The sequence below is a fragment of the Myotis myotis genome, unplaced genomic scaffold (genome assembly GCF_014108235.1).
Source record: "Myotis myotis isolate mMyoMyo1 unplaced genomic scaffold, mMyoMyo1.p scaffold_m19_p_17, whole genome shotgun sequence".
NCBI lineage: Eukaryota > Metazoa > Chordata > Mammalia > Chiroptera > Vespertilionidae > Myotis > Myotis myotis.
Window position 1 is genome coordinate 44,720,971 of NW_023416321.1, and position 25,443 is coordinate 44,746,413.

Consider the following 25,443-nt stretch of genomic DNA (forward strand, 5'->3'; position numbering starts at 1 on the left):
TGTGCTCCCCGGCCTTTGGCAAAGGGTAACGCCTGCTCTTGTGTCTTCTCAGCTCATAGAAGTGCAAGCTGAGTACCACAGGAAGTCGCTGGCACTCTTGCAGGCCGTGCTGCCGCAGATAAAAGCACAGCAGGGTGAGTGCACATCTGTGTGACCTGGAGGGAGGGTTGGCCTGCTCGCCTTCCCAGAGGCCACCCGGGCCTGCATCCATTCACCCTCTACTCTCCCCACGGGTCACGTTCAATGGGCTGCCAGCACTTCTCAGGCTGGTGCCTGGTCCAGTTGCAGTGAAGCCGAGCGCACACAGACCCACTGTCCCGGGGATGAGGGGGCGTGGATGTGAGTGGAAGTGTGTCTTACCTGTTACGGGAGGCCCCACAGCCCTGCACACAGCCAGTTAGCATCTGCCCTGCCCTGTCCTCTCAGTCACCCCAAACCGCAGGGACGGAGGCTCAGCTGGGCCTCCGTGTCTTTCGTGGTCTTAGGATAATCTGTATAAGAGGGAGGACATGGTCCAGCAGGGCGTCCTTCACTCACCCCTCACGGCCTCCTTTTTGCATCCCCCGCACCCCCCGCAGAGGCCTGGGTGGAGAAGCCATCCTTCGGGAAGCCCCTGGAGGAGCACCTCACCATCAGCGGCCGGGAGATCGCCTTCCCCATCGAGGCCTGCGTCACGATGCTGCTGGAGTGCGGGATGCAGGAGGAGGTAGGTCTGCACGGCCAGCCCCAGCCCTGGCAGCATCTTCTCTCCTGTCACCATCCCCACCTGGCCCCCAAAACCAAACATGGCAACATGGGGTACGGCCTCTCTCCTGCAGAGCCCAGATGGGCCCTGCTCTCGCCTATGAGCCTTCCCTTCACAGGGAGACTGATAACACTGGCTGTGAGGAACGTACAGCCACAGTCCAGCCATTCCTTCTTCATGTTTGTTGTTGTTATTAATCCTCATCCAAGGATATTTTTCCATTGAGAGAATGGAAGGGAGGGGGAGAGACACATCGATTGGTTGCCTCCCGCATGCACCCTGACCAGGGCCAGGGCTCGGGTCAGCTACCAAGGTACGTGCCCTTGACCAGAATCGAACCCAGGACCCTTCAGTCCAAGGGCCAACGCTCTAACCACTGAGAAAAACTAGCTAGGGCTCCTTCTTCATGTTTAATATGAGTCTTGGCGGCTGCTGTTGCTTTGTCTTCGTTTCCCTCCTCCTTCCCTTCTACTCCCCTTCCCCCTCCTCCTCCTCCTTTGTCTACTTCCTAAGTTCCAATTTTAAAAATAGACCTTTTAGAATATATGCATCCCTACGTTCACTGCAGTGTTATTTGCAATGGCCATGGTTTGGAAGCAGCCCAGGTATCCATCAGTGAATGAGTGGATAACAAATCTGTGGTACAGTTACATAATGGAATACTACTTGGCCATAAAAAGAAGGAAATCTTACCTTTTATGGATGGACCTGGAGAGCATTATGCTGAGTGAAATAAGTCATTCATGGAAAGACAAGTACCAGATGATTTCACTCATGTGGAACCTAATGAACAAAAAAACTAGCAAACAAAATAAAAACAGACTCATAGAGCCTGGCCACTGGGGCTCAGTTGGTTGAGCGCCCACCCATGAATCAGGTTCGATTCCCAGCCAGGGCACATACTCAGTTGCAGGCTCAATCCCCAATAGGGAGTGTGCAGGAGTCAGTTGATCAGTAATTCTCTCTCATCATTGATGGTTCTATCTCTCCCTCTCCCATCCTCTCTCTGAAATCAAAAATTTATTTTGGGGGGAAAAACAGACTCAGATACAGAGAACAGACTGACAGCTGTCAGAGGGGAAGGGGGTTGGGAGGAGGTAGGAACAGGTAAAGGGGGGATAAACAGTGGTGAAAGGAGACTTGACTGGGTATGCTGTCCGCTCCCTCTCTGTCAGGCTGCTCTGGATGCTGGCCATTCAAAAGGAATGAGAATAAGTGTCTTTTGACTAAGTTTTCAGTGCCAGGCATTTTCTCATGTTACCAATTCAAGATGAGAAGATCTGTAAGTCCCTGGGGCACAGTTTCATAGAGGGCCTTTTCCTTCCCATCATTTTTTTTTTAATTGTGGAAAAACTTAATGTTAAGATAAGCAGCCTCATCCCCTGGCTTGGGTCAGCCCTGTTCCATCGCCACTTCCACGCCCTGCCCCCACCCTGCTGTGGGTGTTTTGAAGCCACTCCCAGACATTATATCATCTCGTCTATAATACTGCAGTACTATAATACTTCTGGTTTCTCCCGAAGATTAGGAATATTTTTAAATATAACTATAACATTATTACATACGAAAAGTAAAATAATTTATCAATATCTTTAAATTTCTAACAACTATAAACTAGATTTTGAAGAACAGAAGTCAGGTGAGTTGGCATCTCCTGCCTCATCTCCTGACCCTGGGCCTCTCTGCCTCATGTCAGACCTTCACTACCTCACTTTAATCCTTCCCTACTTTGCATCAGCAGATAGTTAGTAACAACTGCACTCGGTTTCCTCAACAGAGTAAAGTCCTGTTTCCGCCCAGCCGCAGCCTCGTGCTCCTTCCCTCAGCTCTTTGGGTTTGTTTTCTGTGCTCCCAATTTCTTAAGATAACTCAGCATTTCTGAGTCTGCATCCGCACCACCACCCACTCCTCCTTTCCGGACTCGCTATGTGAACAATCACGTTCTCCTCCCGTTTTTGTGTCTCTCGGTGGAACAGTCTTCTCAGTTACATAGTCAAGCTGAAGCTGTGCTTGGCGACTCTGCTTCCTTCTCCTGGCCTGTCCATTGTCAAGTGCGATTCTCTCCCTGCGTGGCTATGTGTGTCCAGCAGGTCCTACCTCTTCTGGGAGCTACGGCTGCTGTCTGCATCATGGCTGCTGCGCTTGCTCCCTAACCAGACACGTTTGGGAGCTTCCTTGCATGTATGCCTAAGATCTCTGGGCATCTGTCCGCCTGTACTAAGAAGGGAGTGACTGACCTCAGCAGACCCCAACTCAGAACAGGAACATTTTCTCCTAAAGCCGTGGTCGGCAAACTGCGGCTCGCGAGCCACATGCGGCTCTTTGGCCCCTTGAGTGTGGCTCTTCCTAAGCCTTAGGAATACCCTAATTAAGTTAGTAACAATGTACCTACCTATATAGGTTAAGTTTTAAAAAATTTGGCTCTCAAAAGAAATTTCAATCGTTGTACTGTTGATATTTGGCTCCGTTGACTAATGAGTTTGCCAACCACTGTCCTAAAGGAATTTGGGAATTGGGGACCCTCCATGTAAAGTAGCCAGGAGCCTCTGCCAGGAGGATTGCATCACAGAATGCCTGGAGCTGAGAAGGTGAAACAGAAACCACAAGGTCTTCAACCCATGTCCAGCTTCCTGTCTGGACCTGGGGTTCCTTTCCAAGTCTGACCTGCGTCTGTCTTCTCTCCACCTACCCCGGCCTCTTCTCTTTCTCTTCCTAGTTCACGTTAACTTCGCAGGAGATAGGGGTTTCACTTGAAAAGGATGACAGCAATTCAAAAATAACTCTGATGCCACACCAGCATGGCTCAGTGGTTAAGGGTCGACCTATGAACAAGGAGGTCATGGTTCAATTCCTAGTCGAGGCATATGCCTGGGTTTCGAGCTCAATCCCCAATGTGGGCCTCCAGGAGGCAACTGATCAATGATTCCCTCTCATCCTTGATGTTTCTCTCTCTCCCTCTCCCTCTCTGAAATCAATAAAAATGTATTTTTTGTAAAGTAACTCTGAGAACAGAACATGAGGGGCTGAAGGGAGCATCCCTCCCTCAAACACCATCCGGTCTACCTTACCCTGAGGACACAGGCTTCATTTGGATCTAAAAGTATATCCCTGGAGAAACTAAAAATGGCAGCAGAGTAAGTGGATGCTGCATGAACATGTTCCTAGGACCAAACTGGAATTACAACTCAAATACAGAAAAACTCCCTGAATAATCAACTGAAAACTCACTGGAGAGAACCCTGATAACTGAGGACAGAAAGTGGAGACCATGTAGAGACTGACAATTGCTAATTAGGCAGTTTTGCCTAGGGAAAAGACAGCTGACCTACCCTATTGGAAAACACCTTGCCCCAAGGAGTGGAGTTGCTGAGGCCCATTAAGAGACTGATGATAACAATTAGCCTCCAGGCAGAAGCAGTCACCTCACCCTGTTAGGAAAAACTCTATTCATACTTGTGGATGATTGCCTGAGGGCAATTCAAGACTAAATCCAACAGTCTGCAAGCAGAGGCAGTCTCTGGAGGCTTTGAGTCTTTGCCTGATCTAATTAGACAGAAACAGCCTCTGACACTGTCCTGCACTAGAGACTGGGAGTCATAGCAGATCTACCTAATACATATTCACAAATCCAAACAGGCAGCTAAAATGAGGAGACAAAGAACCCCCAAATAAAAGAACAAGAGAATTCTCCAGAAGAGAGAGATGGAATGGAGATCAGAAATTTATCTGATATAGAGTTCAGAATTATTATGGTAAAGATGCTCAACAGCATGAAAAAAGATATAGTAACTATGAAAACAGAAATAAAGAATGACATAGCACAAATAAAGAACACATTGGAAGGAATACACAGCAGATTAGGGGAAACTGAGGATCCAATCAGTGAATTAGAAGACAAGAGTTGAAAAAATCACTCAATTTGAGACCCAAAAAGAAAAACAATTAAGAAACAGGAGGACACCTTAAGAGAGCTGTGGGACAACATGAAATGTTGCAATATTTGCATAGCAGGAGAGCCAGAAGAGCGAGAAAGGGGAAAAGGGATAGAGAATGTGTTTGAAGAAATAATGGCAGAAAACTTCCCTAACCTGGTGCAGGAAAAGTCACACAAGTTCAGGAGGCACTGAGAACCCCCAGCAAGAAGAACCCAAACAGGGCCATGCCCAGACACATCATAATTAAAATGCCAAAATTAAAGACAAAGAATCTTAAAGGCAGCAAGAGAAAAGCAAACTGTTACCTACACTCCCATAAGGCTGACACCTGATTTCTCATCAAAAACTCTACAGACCAGAAGGGAATGAAGTACTGAAGGTAATGGAAAGCAAGGATCTGAAACCAAGATTACTATATCCAGCAAGGCTATCATTAAAAATAGATGGTCAAATAAAGAGCTTCCCAGACAAAGAAAGACTAAAGGAATTCATCACCACCAAGCTAGCATTACAAAAAATGCTAAAGGGACTGCTGTAATGAGAAGAAACAGAGAGACAAACCTGGGCATACAGAATTAAAATGGCAATAAATAAGTACCCATCAATAATAACCCTAACTATAAATGGATTAAGTGCTCCAATCAAAAGGCATAGGGTCGCTGAATGGATACAGAAACATGTACCAACTATGTGCTGTCTATAAGAGACCCACCTCAGAACAAAAGGCACACACAGGATCAGAGTGAAGGGATGGAAAAAAATTTTCCAAGCAAATGGAAAAGAAACAAAAGCTAGGGTAGCGATACTCATATCCAATAAAACAGACTTCAAAATGAAGGCCATCACAAGAGACAACAAAGATGAGTACATAATACTGAAGAGATCAATCCAGCAAGAGGATATATCCCTGATAAACATATATGCACCCAATATAGCAGCATCTAAATGTATTTAAAAAAAACTTCTAGAGGACTTTAAGGGAGAGATTGACAACAACACAGTCATAGTAGGGGACTTTAACACCCCTGTGACTTCACTGGATAGATCTTTCAGACAAAAATTTAACAAGGAAACAGTGATTCTAAAGGACACACTGGATCAAATGGATTTAGTGGACATTTATAGAACATTTCACCCCAAAGCTGCAGAATATAAATTCTCAAGTGCACATGGATCATTCGCAAAGATAGACCACATGTTAGGACACAAAACAAGTCTCTACAAGTTCAAGGCGATTGAAATCATATCAAGTATCTTCTCATATCACAGTGGAATGAAATTAGAAATCAACTACAGTAAAAAACACCCCAAAACATTCAAACACATGGAGGCTAATTTGCATGTTATTAAACAACTAGAGGCCCAGTGCACGAATTTGTGCATAGGTGGGGTCTGGCTGGCCCACCCCGATCGGGGCTGAGCCAGCCAGAGGGAGGGGCCATGGGCGGTTGGCTGGCTGGCCCTGCCCCCTGGTCAAACTCTCTGTTGAACTTTTAGTTGAGGGGATAATTTGCATATTAGGATTTTATTATATAGCACTAGAGGCCTGGTGCACAAAATTTGTGCACGGGTTCGGTCCTTAGGCCTGGCCGGCAATCGAAGTGCAAACGTCTGGCATGGAAGGGCAGGTCCCAGCTGACCTCTGGGTCCTGGGCAGCACCTGGGCCCCCGGGTCCCTGTGCACACCCCTCCACCTGAGTCATCAGCCCCCTGCCCAGCTCCCTCAATGCCTGGGAGCCGGGCGATGGCCCTGCCCCCCATCTGCAGGGTTCCCACCTTGGCCTGGCGCTACCTGCTCACCTGCTCCACCATCCCACCACATTACCACTCTCGTCAGGGCCCATCAGGGCCAGCAGCACCTCCACTGCTGCCCACTGCCAGCGTCATGTCGCCGACGCCTGCCATGTTCCGCGCCACCCCCTCGTGGTCAGCACTCATCATAGCGAGCAGTTGAACTCCCAGTTGAACTCTCAGTTGAGGAGACAATTCTCATATTAGGCTTTTATTATATGGGATGAATGGGTTACCAATGAAATCAAGAAAGAAATGAAAAACTTTCTGGAAACAAATGAAAATGAACACACAACAACCCAAAATCTATGGGACATAACTAAAGCATTCTTGAAAGGGAAGTTCATAGCACTATAGGCCTACCTCAAAAAACAAGAAAAATTAACCCTACAACTTAAAGAACTAGAAAGAGAACAAGAAAAGCTCGGAATAAGTAGCAGGAAGGAAATAATAAAGATGAGAGCAGAAATAAATGACATAGAGACTTTAAAAAGCAATACAAAAAATCAGTGAAACCAAGAACTAGTTCTTTGAAAAGATAAACAAGATTGATGAGTCACTAGCCAGAGTAATCAAGAAACAGAGGACTCAAATAAAATCAGAAATGAAAGCAGAGAAGTAACCACCGACACCACCGAAATATAAAGGATTATAAGAAAGTACTATGAACATCTATATCCCAACAAGCTGGACAATGTGAATGAAATGGATAAATTCCTAGAAAAATATAATCTCCCAAAGCTAAATCAGGAGGAATCAGAAAACCTGAATAGGTCAATAACAACTGATGAAATAGGAGCAGTAATAAAAAATAAAAAAAACTCCCAGCAAACAAAAGCCCGAGTCCGGATGGCTTCACAGGTGACTTTTACCAAACATTCAAAGAAGAACTAACACCTATACTCCCCAACTATTCCAAAAATCCAAGAGGAAGGGACATTTCCCAGCTCTTTTTATGAGTCCAGCGTTATCTTATTTCCAAAAGCAAATAAAGACACTACAAAGAAAGGGAATTACAGGCCAATATCTTTGATAAACTTAGATGCTAAAATATTAAACAAGATATTAGCAAATCAGATCTAGCAATATATTAGAAAGATCATACTACATGACCAAGTGGGATTTATCCTGGGGATGCAAGACTGGTACAATATTCACAAATCAATAAATGTGATACATCACATAAACAAATTGAAAGACAAAAATCACATGATCTTATCAATAAATGCAAAAAAAGCATTCAACAAAATCCAACACCTGTTTTTGATTAAAAAATAAACTCTCAGGGACTAGAGGGAGCACATCTCAACATGATAAAGGCCATATATGACAAACCTACAGCCAACATCATACTCAGTGGGCAACATCTAAAAGCATTTCCCTTAGGCCAGTGTTGTACATTCATCCCCAACAACACAGCTCCAGATGGAATCATCACTAAGGCCCTACAGGGACTAGCAGCTTTAGCTAATGAGTTAGCTGAGAATCCTGGAACTGAGAATCCTTTCTCTGATTTACTAGAGCAGTGGTTCAGAGAATGGAAGGTAATGATGGTATCCATATTCTCCTCTTTGATAATCAATCAGGTTAGGAGTTACAGTAATGGGATGTTGTATCACCTTATGTATGAGGGATCTTATTGAAAGGGTAATCAAAACCCCATTGACCAAATCTATAATAATAGAAGTGTAATATGCTAATTAGACCAGACATCCTTCCAGACAAATCCGCAGTGGGTGGGGGCCGAGACAGAGGCAGCAGAGGACGCTGGCCACAGCCATGGCAGGCGGGGGCCACAGTGGTGGTGGTGGGTGGGGGCTGGGGCCAAGGCCCTTGCACAAATTTCATGCATCGGGCCTCTGGTAGCAAAATAATCTTCTCCTAGACCAGGGGTGGACAAACTTTTTGACTCGGGGCCACAATGGGTTCTTAAACTGGACCAGAGGGCTGGAACAAAAGCATGGATGGAGTGTTTGTGTGAACTAATATAAATTCAAAGTAAACATCATTACATAAAAGGGTATGGTCTTTTTTTTTTTTAGTTTTATTCATTTCAAATGGGCTGGATCCGGCCCGCGGGCCGTAGTTTGCCCACGGCTGTCCTAGACACTGCAGAGCATGAAAGTCAACAAATGTTAACCAAGTTTGAAGAAAAGAGTTAAATGAGAAAAGGGGGGAATTGTGAGAATAAGCAAGTAATTTTTTCTGTCAAAGAAGGGAGTTTAGGCAGCCACCATTTGGGTCATATGACTTGACAGCCACCATTTTGGCTCCCGTGACTTGCAGCTTCCCTGAGGGACTGCCATTTGGAAACAGCAAAGGTCAACCCCTTCCTTTAAATTAGCCAATTGTGCAAGAGTGTGAGCCTAAGCTCTTCCAATCAAGAGTGAGAAACAGATGATGTTCATCAGGCATAAAAGCCCGAACAGACCGCCCTCTCAGTGTGCATGTGCTCCCAGATCATGTGCGTGTGCACCCTCCCAAAGGAGTAAAGATATTTGCCTTGCATAAAAAAAATAAAAGCATTTCCCCTAAGAACAGGAGCAAGACAGGCATGCCCACTTTCAGCTCTCCTGTTCAACATAGTACTGGAAGTGCTAGCCATCGTGATTAGACAGGAAGAAGAAATAAAAGGCATTCAAATTGGAAAGGAGGAAATAAAACTCTAATTATTCGCAGATGATATGATATTGTATATAGAAAACCCTAAAGACTCCACCAAAAAACTACTAGATTTAATAAATGAATTTGGCAATGTAGCAGGATACAAAATCAACACCCAAACATTGACAGCTTTCTCATACACCAACTAGAGACCTGGTGCATGGATTTGTGCACCGGTGGAGTCCCTCAACCTGGCTTGCGCCATCTTGCAATCCGGGACCCCTCGGGGGATGTTGGACTGCCTGTTTCGGCCTGAATCCTATAGGCCAGGCAGCAGACAGCTGGGGAGGAGCCCGAGCCCTGGTCAGGCACCATGCCGCTCCCACTCATCCCGACCCTGCTGCACCTACCGCTGCCATGGTAGTGCTGCCAAGGAGGTGGGAGAGCCTCATGCCGTCGCAGCTACACTCACCAGCCGTGAGCCCGGCATCTGGTGCCTGTCTGTCAGATGAGCGGCGCTCCCACTGTGGGAGTACACTGACCACCAGGGGGCAGCTCCTGTGTTGAGCGTCTGCCCCCTGGTGGTCAGTGCACGTCACAACGACAGGTCAACCGATCGTTCAGTCACTTAGGCTTTTATATATATAGATAATGAATTTTCAGAAAGATAAATTAAACAAACAATCCCATTTACCATTGCAACAAAAAAATTTAAGGTATTTAGGAATAAACTAACCAAGGAGGCAAAAGACCTGTTCTCTCAAAACTACAGGACGTTGTAAAAAGAGATAGAATAAGATATATGCAAGTGGAAGAATATACCATGTTCGTGGATTGGTAGGACCAATATCATTAAAATGTCCATACTACCCAAGGAAATCTACAATTTCAGTACAATTCCTATTAAAATACCAACAGCATATTTCACAGATCTAGAACAAATACTCCAAAAATTTATATGGAACCAAAAGAGACCCCAAATAGCTGTAGCAATCTTGAGAAAGAAGAAAAAAGTTGGAGAAATCACAATACCAGATTTCAAGTTATACTACAAAGCTGCAATCAAAACAGCCTGGATTTGGCAAAAGAACAGGCATATAGATCAATGGAATACAACAGAGACCCCCCAGAAATCAACCCAAGCCATTATGATCAATTAATATTTGACAAAGGAGGCAAGAGCATACAATGGAGTGAAGACAGTCTCTTCAATAAATGGTGTTGGGAAAATTGGACAGATATATGAAAAAAAAAATTAGACCACCAACTTACACCAAACACAAGAATAAACTCAAAATGGATAAAAAGACTTAAAGTAAGTCATGAAACCATAGAAGTCCAAGAACAAACCATAGGCAGCAAATCTCAGACATCTCTTGTAGCAATGTGCTTACGGATACATCTCCTAGGGCAAAAGAAACTAAGGAGAAAGTACACAAATGGGACTACTTCAAAGTAAAAAGCTTCTGAATAGAAAAAGAAACCATCCACAAAACGAAAAGGGTGCCCACTGTGTGGAAGAACATATTTGGCAATGATACATCTGGTAAAGGGTTAATATTCAAAATGCATAAGGAACTCATACAACTTAACAGAAGGAAGATAATCCAATTAAAAAATGGGCAAAGGACCTAAATAGATACTTCTTCAGAGTGGACATACAGAAGGCCAAGACACATATGAAAAAATGCTCAAAGTCACTGATCATCAGAGAGATGCAAATCAAAACGACCATGAGGTACCATCTCACACCTGTCAGAATGACTACTATCAACAAATTAACAAATGACAAGTGCTAGCAAGGATGTGGAGCTAAGGAAACCCTAGTACACTGCTGGTGGGAATGCAGACTGGTATAGCCATTATGGAAAACAGTATGAAGTTTCCTCAAAATATTAAAAATGGAACTTCCATTTGACCCAGTGACCCCACTTCTAGGAATATATCCTAAGTAGCCCAAAACACCAATCAGAAAGAATGTATGCACCCCTATGTTAATAGCAGCACAAATCATAATTGCTAAGATCTGGAAACTGCCCAAGTGCCCATCAGTAGATGAGTGAATAAAAAAGCTGTGGTACATTTACACCATGGAATACTATGCAGCAGTATAAAAGAATAATCCCTTACCCTTTGTGACAGCATGGAGGGACCTGGAGAGTATCATGCTAAGTGAAATAAGTCAGTCAGAGAAAGACAAGTATCACATGATCTCACTCATATGTGGAATCTAAGTAACAAAATAAACTGATGAACAGAGTGGATCCAGAGACATGGAAGCATGGAACAGAGTGCGGAATCTCGGAGGGAAGCTGGGGGAGGGTGGGTGGGTGGGAGGTGATCAATCAAAGACCTTGTATGTATACATGCATAACCCATGGACATGGACAATTAGTTGGTGAAAGCCTGGGGTAGGGGGCGAGGGTGGGCTGGAGGGAGTTAATGCGGGGGGAAGGAGGACATATGTAATACTTTCAACAATAAAGATTTAAAAAATAAAAGTATAGTCCTGTGCCTCCCACACAAACGCACCTGTAGCTCTTCCACATCTGAATTCCCACACCTCCCCTAATCTAACTAGGTCTCAGTCATATTATTCTCCAAAATGTATCTTCAAAACACAAGAACAAGAAAACTGGGTGCCCGAGTTTCTTTTTTTCAACAAATACTAAGACAGAATGGTGAGTTACCCATAGTAGACCCCGGGGACAGGACAGTGGGCCAGGCCCAGTCCTTGCTCAGCAGGAGCATTTAGGAAACAGCAGCTGCAGTGTTGACAGTGGTGCTGGGAAATGCACCCAGGAGAATGTGGAGCAAAGGAGTGGGCAGACTTGCTGTCTGTTGGTTTTGCTTCTGTGCCTGAGTTTCAGGGCTGTGCACTGACCTCTGGCCTCTTGGTAGGGACTCTTCCGAGTGGCTCCATCCGCCTCCAAATTGAAGAAGCTGAAAGCTGCCCTGGACTGCTGTGTGGTGGACGTGCAGGAGTACTCAGCAGACCCACACGCGATCGCAGGTGGGTCCTCACAGCCCCTGGGCACGGTGCTCCCTCGTGCTGAAGATGCTCACAGGGAAGGGAGAACATGGAGGGTGTGTGACCACGTGTCACAGACACTGGAGCCCGTGGCTTCCTGACAAGCTTTAGGTGTGTCCACGAGGGCCAGTGTTAAGCCTGGTTGCTATGCCCCTGGAGGGAAGGTCTCCCCTGTGTACCAGCAGACGATGAGAGAGTGGTGGGAATTAGAGGCCAGGAGGCCAATGCCATCACCAGCCCAGGCCCCATTGCCTTGCCAGGGCCTTGGGTCCACTCCCACAGGAAGCCACCGTTGTATGCTATCTGGGTCAGGGAGCCCGTCCTAGATGTAACCCCCGTGGGTAATGCTGGCTGGTGGTGCTTGTCTCTGCCATTCCAAGTGGCTCATGGCCAATATTGTATTCATGCCCAGGAGCTTTGAAATCTTACCTCCGAGAGTTGCCAGAACCTCTTATGACCTTTGAACTCTATGACGAGTGGATTCAGGCTTCCAAGTGAGTACACCACATTTTGGAGTGGCTTGTGGGTTGGAGTCTCTCTGGAAGTGTTTGTTGAAATTATGAAAGCATGTCACCTATGGTCCAACAGCTCCTTTCTCAGTATCTATCATGCAGAAACACCTGCCATGCTTGTACAGGTGCCCTTAGAGGCATATGCAGGAACATGGATTGCAGCAATTGCTGAAATAGCAAAAGCCTAAAAGTTACTAAATGTTCATTGGTGGGGGGTGGGGAGTGGCTGAAAAAACTGTGGTATGTCTACACGGTGACATACTCTGCAGCAGTCAAAACATAGGTAGAGCTATTCATGCTATCATGAAAAGGCACGAAGATTTGTTATTGAGTGAAATAAAGCAAGTTAACGGGCACCTATGATATTCCATTGTTGTAAAAAGAAGAAAAGCACTGAAAACAACACACTTTTAAGAGTGGCTCTTTGTATGTGTAAATGCATGAAAGAAGGTTCTGGAAGGGCTCACACAGTCAGAGGTAGTGATTCCCTCTGGAGTGGAAGACAAGGGAGTGGTCACAGGGGTCCTTAAGTTGTCTCCAATAGGTAAAAATATTTTAATAACAATTAATAACCACTATAAACACATAACATCTGGGCGAGGACACATTCCACTCTCCAGAAGATGAACCCAAGGGAGGGCCCAGCTGGAGGTGACAGGACAGCACCTGAGGCTCCAGTCCTGTTGGGAAGAGAGGAAAGAGCAGGCGAAGCCACAGCCAGCTGCCTTCCTCACGTGTTGCATGTGTTAGTATTGGCCATGGGAAGAGCTACCTGAATAAATGCTGTTATTTGGAGGACTGGGTTTTAGTGAGTAAATGGCATGGCTGGTGAGGAACCAGGAGACTGCCAGCAGAGAGCAGGAGGTAGAGACGTGCAGGAAGAAGAGATGAGGGAAACATTTTATGAGAGCAGGACTCAGCCCGGTGCCTGGGAAAGGACGTGATTTCTGGAGGTCTCTAGCGTGGGAGTTAGTCGTAAGGAGCAGCCAGCATCGTGCCAGAAAGAACACAAGTGTGCACCTGCTCTGTAAGAACTGGGCTGGAGGAGAAGCCCGCGGACCTGGAGCGAAGCCCAGCTGGTGTGTGTCGAGGTAGAGGAAGGTGCTCAGTCCTGGTGCGTCACTGTTTGTTTCCATGACGTCATGGGGTTCAAGCACTGTACAGGGTTGGCGAATGTACGGTGTTCTTGTTCTCATTGTGGAGAAGTGTGGGTTCCGTGAGGGTAGTAATAATCCTAGGGGATACTATTTGTTGAGTGATTTTTAGAGACTTGGCCTTGTTCTAAGCTCATTATATGTTTTTAATTCATCTAATTCCACATTATGAAGTGGGTTGTACTGTTTCTCCCATTTTCCAGATGAGGAAGTTGAGTCATGGGGCAGGTATGTAATGGCAGGTTACTTGCTGTCTAATAAATGGCAAAATGAGGATCTGGTTCCAGAACTCAGGTGGTTATCCATGGCCCCTGAGGCCTCTCTAGAACAGCACTGTGGTCCTGGGATAGAGATCTATAATGGCACTGTGGTCCTGGGGTGAGGATCTAGAGCAGCACTGTGGTCTGGGGTGAGGGTCCAGAATAGCACTGTGGTCTTGGGGTGAAGATCTAGAACAGCACTGTGGTCTGGGGTGAGGGTCCAGAATAGCACTGTGGTCTTGGGGTGAGGATCTAGAGCAGCACTGTGGTCTGGGGTGAGGGTCCAGAATAGCACTGTGGTCCTGGGGTGAGGATCTAGAGCAGCACTGTGATCTGGGGTGAGGGTCCAGAATAGCACTGTGGTCCTGGGGTGAGGATCTAGAGCAGCACTGTGGTCTGGGGTGAGGGTCCAGAATAGCACTGTGGTCCTGGGGTGAGGATCTAGAGCAGCACTGTGGTCTGGGGTGAGGGTCCAGAATAGCACTGTGGTCTTGGGGTGAAGATCTAGAACAGCACTGTGGTCCTGGGGTGAGGATCTAGAGCAGCACTGTGGTCTGGGGTGAGGGTCCAGAATAGCACTGTGGTCTTGGGGTGAAGATCTAGAGCAGCACTGTGGTCCTGGGGTGAAGGAGAGTAAGAACACGTCCTCTGATGGAAACTCCCTTTTATTTGATGTCTGAGGGTCTTGGTGATGCAAAGCTAGAGAAGGGGAGGATGCCTGTGCTTCAAGGTCTGAGAGACACTCCTCCCACCTCATTTGTGAAGGTGGGTCTCATAGGAAATAGGAAGGATCCTGAAGCCTCAGAGCTCAGTGTCTGGGAACCAAGGAAAAGCAAGGACTGTGTGTCCTGCCTTAAAGATTGTGACAGCTCACACTCTCCAAAGAAAGTAATTTGTCCGGAGCAGCCATTTCCAGCCTTCTGTGTACATTAGTTTCCTGGGAAGTTTTTAAAAGATACCCATGCCTGGACCTTTTCCCCCCAGATTCTGATTTCATTGGTTGGGCTCCTTGTTTCAAAACTCCCAAAGCTGTTGGGTTGATAACCATTGACCTCTGATGAAGCTGAGTCTCACGAATGAGCCACACTAACCCTAACTAACAGCAACGCTGCCTGCTCTGTGGGGATGGGGCAGCCAGGAGTTGGAGGTGGAGTCAGGGAAGCCACGGGGACAGCAGTTAGGGATCGCAGGACAGTGCAGGGTGGCCTGTAGCTCAGAGGACATGACTTTGCAAGCCACGTAAGTGAAGTGCTTCCACGCTGGAGTCTAGGAAGCAAGGACTGAGGCTGCAGTCATCGGGCTCCTTCCACAGGATGGACATGCCTCACCCTCGCACTGGCCGCTCCCTCTGATGCAGGTGTCCCGAAACCTTTGCCCCAGGGCCCCGCCTTAAATGTAACCTCAGAAAGGCCTGTCTGACAACCCCAAGGTAAAGCAGCCAGCAGTCGCCATAAGTCCCATCTGTGTTCGTTGTCCCGGGAACTGACTGCCTGGCTCAGGCTGTGTGTGAGTAGCCGGTTACCTTGTAAGCTTTGCAAACAAGGACCTCCTGGCTGACCACTGCCTCCCCGCCCTCAGGAGAAGCCTGGCTTGCAGGAAGTGCTCAGTGTGTGTTTGCTGATTTTTACTGAATGAAAGGTCTTCACAGCCCTTTCACCTTAGAAAGGACTAAGGAGCAGGACCAAGAATGGGGTTTGGTGCCCCAGGAGGCGCTCAGCTGCTGGAGGCGAGAGCGGAGGCAACAGCCATGGTGGCTGCAGAGCCTGACATTGACCGAGAGATGAGCACTTTGTACGATTCTCCCTTAAACCACTCACACTTAGGGATTGTCAGGACCGTGCAGGGTGGCCTGTAACTCAAAGGACACGACTTTGCAGCCACGTAAATAAGAGACTAGAAAGTTCTCTTACTAGTCCCATTTACAGTAGGGGGGCGTGAGGTTCACAGAGGAAATCCTTGGCACATGGTCACAGGAGGGGGGAACTAGGCTGCCCGACAGCAGACCCTCTCTGGCCAGCCTTTGGTCACAGGGACATGAGCTATTACCTTTCCATTTCCTCCTGGGAGGCGTGGCTTTCATGCCAGGTTCCCAGCAGAGGTTCCACTTGGAGAGTTTCCCTCTCCCTCTGGCTAACTGGTCAGGATCCATGGGAGGCCTCTGGGAACTCCGCATGTGAGTGACTGCCACACACACACACACACACACACACACACACACACACAGGCCCTAGCCAAGGGCTCAGAGCTGGGGCCTCGCCAGCCGGTGTTTCCTTTCTGTTTTTCTGATCATAAGGCCTTCCGAACCATGTAGGCCTTGATGTAGATTTTCATGAAAAATACTTAAAAAGTGTAATCCTATGAGCAATTCTCTTCATTCTCAGAGGGCTTATGAATAGAGAAACCCTTTGAGCAAATCTTCCTGTCTAGTGGAGAAACCCTTGTTCATGCGAATTACCCACCTCTGAGTTATGTCTGGATAGATCAGATTCCTTATTTCCATGAGTCATTAAATTCACTTATTCAGAAGGGACTCACCGAATGTGAGTCCCTTAAATAATATTCGCTGAACTGAACAGTAAGCTGCCACCATGGTGTGGATGTGGTTGAACTTCCACCGTGGTCCCGGGGTAAAGAAGAGGGAGAACATGTCCTTGTTACTCACTGCATGTCTATGTCACCTTGGTGATACGAAGCTGGAGAAGGGGAGGATGCCTTTGCTTCAGGATCTGAGAGACAGCCCTCCCCCCTCACTTGTAGAGGTGGGTCTCACAGGAAACAGGAACTAGGAAGGATCCTGAGGCCTCAGAGCTCAGTGTCTCAGAACCAGGAAAAGTAAGGACTTCTTCCTGCCCTGGGAGGGTGTGTGGGTCCTGCTTGGTGCCAAGTGTCCTGGTTTCTGGGCCAGAATCGCCCTCCTGACAACACCAGGCGCTGCCTACTGCAGAGCTCAGGTGTCCGGCCTCTGCCCTCCTGCCCCCACTGCTGCCTGGCACACATTCACCTGGACATGGGACGTGGGGAGAGGGAGATTTGTTAAGAGCACAGGACAAGACAGAAAGAGAGCATAGATAGGAGCTAATAGTAACCAAACATTGGAGTAGTCATAGCTTGCTGACACTGTCAGGCACGTGGGTGGCTCCTTATTCTCAAATATTACAGTGACCGGTTGATGTGGCTGCCAGGGAGACTGCAGTAAGTCATGCTCAACCAGTGGCTTTTCCTATTAATTCCCCAGCATCCAGGAGCAAGAAAAGAGGCTTCAGGCTCTGTGGAATGCTTGTGAAAAATTGCCCAAGGCCAATCACAGCAACATCCGGTGAGTGGACCCTGGAGACACTGGGTCAGTTATTCAAGGCCCAGACACAGTTTCCCGGTTGGAAGTTGTGTTCACTAACATGCACTGAATTTCATGGTGTCCAAAGTGTTAACATGTATGGTCTCTGCCCAGCCTCCACCAATCCTGTGAAGTTGTTCATTTCCGTTTTGCAGATGAGGAAACGGGGCATATGACTTTGTAGGTTGCCTAATTAGCCATTGGCTAATTCAGTTAAGTTCTTTGATTTGCAAGGAGCAAAGATTAGTGCAAGTTATTTCAAGGTATTGGGAGTTTATTGCAAAGATGGGTGTTCGTGGACACCCGGGAGAAGCTGAGCAAACCTGGGGCTGCAGTGGGCAGGTATGTGCTGAGCTAGCCTGCAGGAAGGAGAGGCTGTGGAAGAACGTACTCCAGCGCTCCACCCTTCACCAGCTATTTTAAACACATCCACCTCTCGCTTTTCTTGCGACCACCCGAGATCTTACTTCCTGCTGCTGTGCAGATCTTTCCCTCCCCGGCTTCTGCTCCTTCACACTTCTGCTTCCTCATCACTTTGTCTTGCCAGCACTGCTCCTGGCCCCATGCCTCTTCTCACAGTTTCTTTAGATACAGATTTTTAGCTTCAGCTCCTGCCACCATCTGCCTGATAATTTCTGTTTCCCTGTAAAAAATCCCAATAGTGAGGTAAGGCAGGTCCTCAAAAAATTAAACATAGAATTACCACTTGACCCAGCAATTCCACATCTGGCTGTGTAGACAATAGATTAGAAAGCCAAGACTTGCTCTGTACACCCATTTTCAGAGCCGCATTATTCACAACAGCTAAGAGGTGGAAATAAGCCACATGACCCTCAGTGGATAAATGGGCCAACAAAATGCACATGCAATGCAATGTTCAGCCTCAGAAGGGGAGGAAATTCTGACACAGGCTACCATGTGGATGAACCTTGAAGGCACGGTGCTAAGTGAAAAAAGCCAAACACAAAAGAACAAATACTGCATGAGTCACTCATATGAGACACCTGTAATAGTCACACTCGCAGAGACAGGAAGTAGTCTGGAGAGTTCCAGTGGCTGTAGGGGAGGAGGATGGGAGGGTGTTGTTTAATGGTGCAGAGGTCAAGTTTAGGGTGTTGGAAAGTTCTGGAGCTGGATGGAGAGTGGTGACAGTTTCCTAAAAGTGTGGAAGTGCTTACTGCCACTGGATTATATACTTAAAAGTAGTTAAATGGGGACTCATATATTTTACCACTATTTAAAAAAAAAAAAAAGGAAGAATCAGATTGGTATAACACATTGAGTATTGCTGACCACAACCTCGGCCTCCAGCATCGGTGGGCTGGCTGCTCTCAGCTGGGCTGCGTTCTGGTCCAGGGTGTGGCCTCTTGGAGTGAGATATGGTCAGGAGAGGCTGGGACAGGGGCAGCTGAGTCCGCTCTTTCTGCCAGGCTGCCAGGAGCAAAAGGGCCTTAAGAACTGAGAGTCCGGGAGAAAATGTGCCCCAGGGTACTTGGCAGAGCCTGGCAGACTTTGGGCATGATTTGCCAGAGCTATTTTTTTGTGCTTCATTTGTAAATAGCTTCCTTACTGGTTCTTCTTTTTTTTTTTAATAGCTTTATTGAGATATAATTCACATATCATTGTACCCCTTTAAAGTGTACGATTCTGTGGGGGTTTTGTATAACTATCACCACATCTCATTTTAAACATTTTCATCACCTCAAAAAGAAGCCCTATTCCCATTAGCACTCCTCGTGTCCCCCAGCCCAGCCCCTGGCAGCCCAACCTGCTTCCCACCCCTGTCTGTGGATCTACCTGTGCTGGATAGACCATGTAAACGGAATCATGCAACATGTGGTCTTTCCTGTCTCAGCAGGATGTTTTCAAGTTTCATCCATGTGGTGGCATGTGTCAGAGCTTCATTTCTTTTTTACAGCTGAACTAGAGGCCCAATGCATGAAATTTGTGCAAGAGTAGGCCTTCCTTCCCCCAGCTGCCGGTACCGGCTTCCCTCCGGCACCCGAGACCTGGGCTTTCCTCACAGCCCTGGCTTTGTCCGAAAGGTCGTCCAGTCTAATTAGCATATTGTGCTTTTATTATTATAGATAATATGTCATTGTATGGAGAGACCACATTTTATGTACCCATATATCCACATCTGACTACTGAGTAATGCTGCAAGTCTGTGTGGATCTGCTTCTCTTGGGCATATCCCTAGGAGTGGAATTGCTGGGTCGTATGCTGAGTCTTTAACTTGTTCTTCATTGGCTTTCTCCAGAAAGCCCCACTGAGGAGCTCCAAAGGGACCAGGGGATAGACTCCAGGCCTGTAGATGTCCCTGCCGATGACCCCGGACACTTTGCTTCTCCCCTCTGCACACAGGGAAGATGGCAGGTGACAGAGATTTGAAGTGAAGATGGAACTTTAGGCCATTTTATACTGAGTCCAGAGGAAGGATGGAGACTTTCTCTGGCCAGAGGTTGACATATAGCAGTGATGTCTGAGTCTGTCTGTTTTTGGAGCATTCCCATGTCCCGGTGCATGACGTGTCTTCATCATATTGAAGAAAGTATGCGTCTCATTGTCAGTAAGCTATGCTACGCGAGAGAAGTTTCCACCCAGTGCTGGGGGAACGTGCAGGTGTTGAACTCTTAGTTAAAATTGGCCCTTCCTACTTCCTTTCAGATACTTGATCAAATTTTTATCGAAGCTGTCAGAATATCAAGATGTAAACAAGATGACTCCCAGTAACATAGCGATTGTGTTAGGACCCAACCTCCTGTGGCCACAAGCGGAGGGGTGAGTACAGGAGTGTGGGCGCGTGGGGACTGCGGGCTGTAGGGTCAGGGCCTTCCCTGACTCTCCCTCACCAGACTCGTTATTTCTCAAGGCAGATTTCCTCCCTGGCCTCCTCCCCCTTCAGGCTCAGGAGGAGGCCCAGGATTCTGCAGATCTTCCCATTGGTCATCTCAGAGCTGCAGGTCTGCCAGGAGGTCTCCTCCGAGCTAATCCAAGACAGTGTCAGGGTGAGAGGGCAGGGGCCTGGCGGAGTGGGTGAGGTAGGCTCTCCCTGGCTTTCCTGACTCTGAAGAGCACGCGTCTGGTGTCAGGGCCCAGGAAGACCGAGGGATCTCGGAGAAGAGCACGGAGCTGGGAGAGGAGACTGGCAGTTATGGGGCTCACACCTCACGTTGAAAGGGGCCCCCCACCTGCTGATGTGTGCAGCTTACTTACGCGTGTCCTCACACGTCTCCTGTACGGAGGACTTCCGTGGCTGTCTCCATCTTATGCAGGGGAAAGGGGTCCAGAAAGGTGAACCTCTTCTTCCCAAGAGAAAGCTGCTCTCAGACTGAGGTCTGCAGGCTCCTGGGCCAGGGCCCTCGCGCTGGGGGCGCGGGCCTCGGAGGATGACTGCCCGCGCTCTGCTCTGTGCCTGCAGGAACATCACGGAGATGATGACCACGGTTTCGCTGCAGATTGTCGGCATCATCGAACCCATCATCCAGCATGCGGACTGGTTCTTCCCCGGGGGTACGTGGGGCGGCCAATGGGGGAGGGGCGGCTGGGAAAGAGCAGGTGTCGCTGTGAGTTCTGAACCTTTGGAACAAGTGTCACTGCCCAGAGGTGTGTGCTTGTTCTGTTGTGCTGTGTTTTTAATCCCCCTAACACACACACATGGGCACACACACACACACATGGGCACACACACACACATGGGCACACACACACACAAACTCTCACACACACACTCAGGTACAGGGTGGAGTCACGGCAGGTTCCTACTCTCTGGCCTGAAGGTGACCACTGCCTGTACCAACCATGACCATGGACTTTCTGGTCCGGCGTCCACACCATGGTTTCATTAAACCTGTGGATCCTGCAGTGCTGGTGCAGATAGGAAAGAGATCCTCTGCTTCCTGGGTGAGGGGGTGCTGAGACCAGAAGGAGGAGATTGCCTGGGTGCCACCCTTGGTTCTTCTTGGCGCCGTCCTCCGAGCGTCCCTCAGCATGTGAAGGTGGTTAGGTTCTCTTCCGTGCCTGGTTCAAAGAGAAGGCAGCTGCCCACGGCGGGTTTTCATCACCGTCCTCAGCATGGGACCCCTCATGTCTATGGCTCTCAGCTGACGGCTCTGAAGAGACAGCAGTTGCTACACTGAGCTGTGTCCCCTTTAGAAAAGGCTCTCCGACCTTATGGCTAGTAAAACTTAAGGGCACTTTATGCTAATGTTTCCATGCTCTGTCAGCAGTGATCGATTAACGCTGATCTAGCACTTTAGAAGTTTGAGTTTGTTTATTTTGTTTCATGTGCTTTGACCGTGAGAGCTCTTAAGAGTTCTGTTAGTCACATAAAAAGCTGGGTGAGGGTCAGCAGTGAGGGTACAGAAAAGCAGGAAAGGAGTTGACGGCATGATGGACATGGCAGGTTCTGTGATGAGCCATGCGTTACTGCTGCCGTCCATGGATGATGACAGGGAAAGGGGGGGTGAGCACTCCTGTGTCCATCTATAGTCAACAGCCTGAGTGGCCTGAGTGAAATCTCCAGTTCTAATCCTTCTCCATTTCTCTCTTTAGTTTTCCAGAGAGACATTATCATCTACAAATCATAATACTGCCCCTTATTTTATTGTCTTGGCTGATGCCATAGGCCAGCACCCCGCCAGGGGTGTTAGATGACAGTGGTGAGGGGGGCATGGCTCTTTCCTGATCTGATTAAGATCCTCTTCACATTGAGGATTACAGTAGCTGATTTTGTCTTTTTTGGGAAGTATGCCTCTGTTTCCATTTCATTAAGTTTGTTTTTTTAATCACAAATGGAAATAAATTGCTTTATTAAGTGCCCTCATATTAACATGGTAGGTGAGTTATCCTATATAATAAAAGCCTAGGTGGTGTCACGCCCGACATCATCACAAGATGGCCGCCAACAAGATGGCCGGCAGGGGAGGGCAGTTGTGGGCCATCAGGCCAGCAGGGGAGGGCAGGTCGGGGCAACCAGGCCTGCAGGGGAGGGCAGTTGGGAATGACCAGGACTGCAGGGGAGGGCAGTTGGGGGCGATCAGGCCGGCAGGGGAGGGCGGTTGGGGGCAATCAGGCTGGCAGGGAGCGGTTAGGAGCCAGCAGTCCAAGATTGTGAGAGGGATGTCTGACTGCCAGTTTAGGCCTGATCCCTGTGGGTCCCAGATTGGAGAGGGTGTAGGCCAGGCGGAGGGACAGCCCCCACCCCCTATGCATGAATTTTGTGCACTGGGCCTCTAGTCATATTAATATTATGATGAGTCATGAAGATGAACTAGTATCAATAGATGGCCTAACATGGAACCATGGAACAACATTCTCTAGGGGTGAAGTAGGGAGAGGCCATCTGCTCCCCTCTCTGCCATGGAAGCATGTGACAGGCCCATTCTTTCTTCCTCACAGAGATAGAGTTCAACATCACGGGGAATTACGGGAGTCCGGTCCACGTGAACCACAACGCCAACTACAGCTCGATGCCCTCCCCAGACATGGACCCCGCCGACCGGCGCCAGCCCGAGCAGGCCCGCCGGCCCCTCAGCGTTGCCACAGATAACATGATGCTGGAGTTTTACAAAAAGGATGGGTATGAGCTGGAGTCCCTTTCTCCGCCTCGGGGTTGGAGAGGGAGGACTGGGAGGTAACTGAGACCCGGATCGACAGGAAGGCTGCGCGCACTGGCAGCGTTCGGTGACTGTGGCCTAAGCTGACCCTCAGCCTTGACGCTTCCATCCGCGCCTGGGCGAGCCGCTGAGCGTGCTGCACGGGTCGGGTCAGGGGCCGGGCAGCTGCAGCCCCTGAGCCAACAGCTGTGGTCAGGGACTGACTAGTTCTCCTCGAAAGAGAAAAAACTTGGTCATTAAGGGGAATTAAAAATATATATAATCTCTTTATTTTGACTTGGAATTTATCAATCTCAGTTCTCAAATGTTTGATTTTTGATGCTAGGCCTGCTCGCTTGCGCTCTGCAGCAAGGTACACGGTGCCTCTGTACTGTCTAACATGCTCCGTTTCCGTCTCTTTAAACAAAGAGAAAACCTAACGCTTAAAGCCATCTGAGTGTAAAACCCTAGTAGAGTTTAAGATTTTTCCTTGTCTTTTATGATTATCACCTACACCTACGCTGATGCAGTTGTTACAAGGCTCCTAAAAGCATTCGACTGAATTGCATAGGAGCGACCCCTCACTGTCCTGTTAAATCAGCTTACGTAACATGTGATTTCCTCATATGATTCCCATAATAAGTGAAGTGGGCACGGCAGGCTCATGAGCAGCACAGCTGGTTCGTGGTGAGGATCAGCTACGGCGGCTAAAGTGCACGGCCTCCCGGGAAGCAGCGAGCTGCAGGCACCAGCTCATGTGTCTTCCGGAAGGAACAGGTGCAGTGCTTGGTCAAGACAGTCTGCTGGGTAAACTGTGGTTAGGAGTTAAAAGTGACTGTTGTAAGAGAAAATTTAGCAACTGCTGCTTCAGAATAGACGGGAGCATAAAGCACCTACTGGGAACACCAGAAAGTGGGCAGCTGCCCCCCCCCCCCCCACACTGCTCCCCATGCAGACCACAGGTGAGCAGAAGCTCTGTTTGAAATGCGTGGGCCTACAGGACTTCAGAGGGAGGGTCGCAACCCAGGAGTCTGGAGGCTGTGAGTCCTACTTGTCACCCCTCCCCTCTCCCGGGTGGGCGGTGGCACTGGGGACCTCCTGTCGTCCTGTGAGGGTGGAGGAGGGTTAGAAAAGCCAGGGCCGGCTTGTACCTGACCCGCAGACATTTCACCTGGGAGGCCAGTGAGGGTTTATTTGCTCTATGCTGCTGTTGGCTGTTTTATAGTTAGTAGGGAACAAAACACTGGAAATCTTAGAAGTTGACGGAAGCAGAAGGGAATTTTTTAAATCAGTAAAAAAAAAGCATACTTAGAATCTGATCTTTGCATCATGGGGAGCGAGTCAGAGGCAGAGATGGAAACGGGGGAGACAGAGAGGAAGAGACAGAGAAGAGGAGAGACAGAGCGCTAGCCAGCGCACTGGAATTTGTTTTGAAAACTCGGTTCCTTTGTGCCGCAGCACTAGCTGAGGGATGCCCAGGAGAGTCGGTTCCGGTCCCGGCTGAGTTATGGAGAACTCTCCTGCTCCCAGCTGTTTGTGCATCAGAGGTGTGCACACCTGTCTTGTCTGCCACACCTCCTCCGGTTCCCAGTCCCCCTGGAAAAGTGGTCCAGATGACACTGAGAGACTTGTCCCCAGGCAAGCTCAGGCATTCGGTCTGCTGGCCCCACAGGCAGATGTAGAAGCTTGAATGATGATCTTTAAGCAGATGCCTCATCTCTTGCTCAAGAACTTCGTAAATGATGTGCCGTTCCGCATAACATTCTGATTGAAAGCTGAAAGTGCCGCCGTATGCTTTAGGGTGTGGAAGATGTGCTGCGTAGGTTATTGTACACAAAAGGAATATTTTACGTCTTTTAAACCTGGACTCACACTCTAAGTTAATCGCAGGGCTTACTGCAGGGCCACCCTGAGCTGTCTGAGGTACAGGCGTGTGTTCAGGCTGCAGCCAGCTTGTCGATGAGCAGTTCCTAACGAGCTGTAAGAGAAATGGAAACCTGAAGTCGTGACTACGTGTTTTGGGGAGAGAAAAGGAATTTGTATCAGTTGAGTACCTGTGTTATTTTAGCCATGTTAAGGGAAGTCTCCACATTTTCCCCACTTCTGAGCTTTTAAAATCTTTGAGACACGTTTCAAAGTCTTCAAACTTACTCTGACCCCTTGAAGCACTGACAGAGTTTACTTTATGGAGGTTTTTTGTTTAAAAAGAATATATTCAACTATATGTCAATAAAGCTGTTACTTAGAATAAAAATAAAAGACAATTTGGGGAAGAAAATTGGATAACATTTTAGGCTGATGACTGTTATGTCCCAGACATCCTACAAGGTGGTTTATCCCCACGCCCTGCTCCTGGCTGGTCCCAACGCCTTTCTGACTCATGAAGACACAGGACACTGGTTTTCTTTTTTTTTCTTTTCTTTTTTTAAATATATTTTATTGATTTTTTTACAGAGAGAAAGGGAGAAGGAGAGGGATGG

General features: G+C 47.9%; 1 protein-coding gene across 5 annotated transcripts in view; it reads left to right on the forward strand.

Annotated features, from left to right (window-relative positions):
* The window catches only part of ARHGAP44 (Rho GTPase activating protein 44), a 189,975-nt gene that overhangs the window by 139,879 nt on the left and 24,653 nt on the right, over nucleotides 1–25,443 (forward strand). For 4 of the 5 annotated variants that reach the window (XM_036341687.1, XM_036341688.1, XM_036341692.1 and 1 more), the window contains exons 9-16: nucleotides 53–134; nucleotides 579–706; nucleotides 11,977–12,088; nucleotides 12,519–12,600; nucleotides 17,268–17,348; nucleotides 20,034–20,147; nucleotides 20,788–20,879; nucleotides 22,767–22,947. In XM_036341687.1, the coding sequence (XP_036197580.1) occupies nucleotides 53–134; nucleotides 579–706; nucleotides 11,977–12,088; nucleotides 12,519–12,600; nucleotides 17,268–17,348; nucleotides 20,034–20,147; nucleotides 20,788–20,879; nucleotides 22,767–22,947 (872 nt within the window). The remainder of the gene's footprint in view (nucleotides 1–52; nucleotides 135–578; nucleotides 707–11,976; nucleotides 12,089–12,518; nucleotides 12,601–17,267; nucleotides 17,349–20,033; nucleotides 20,148–20,787; nucleotides 20,880–22,766; nucleotides 22,948–25,443) is intronic. The other variant, XM_036341689.1, reaches the window with a different exon arrangement.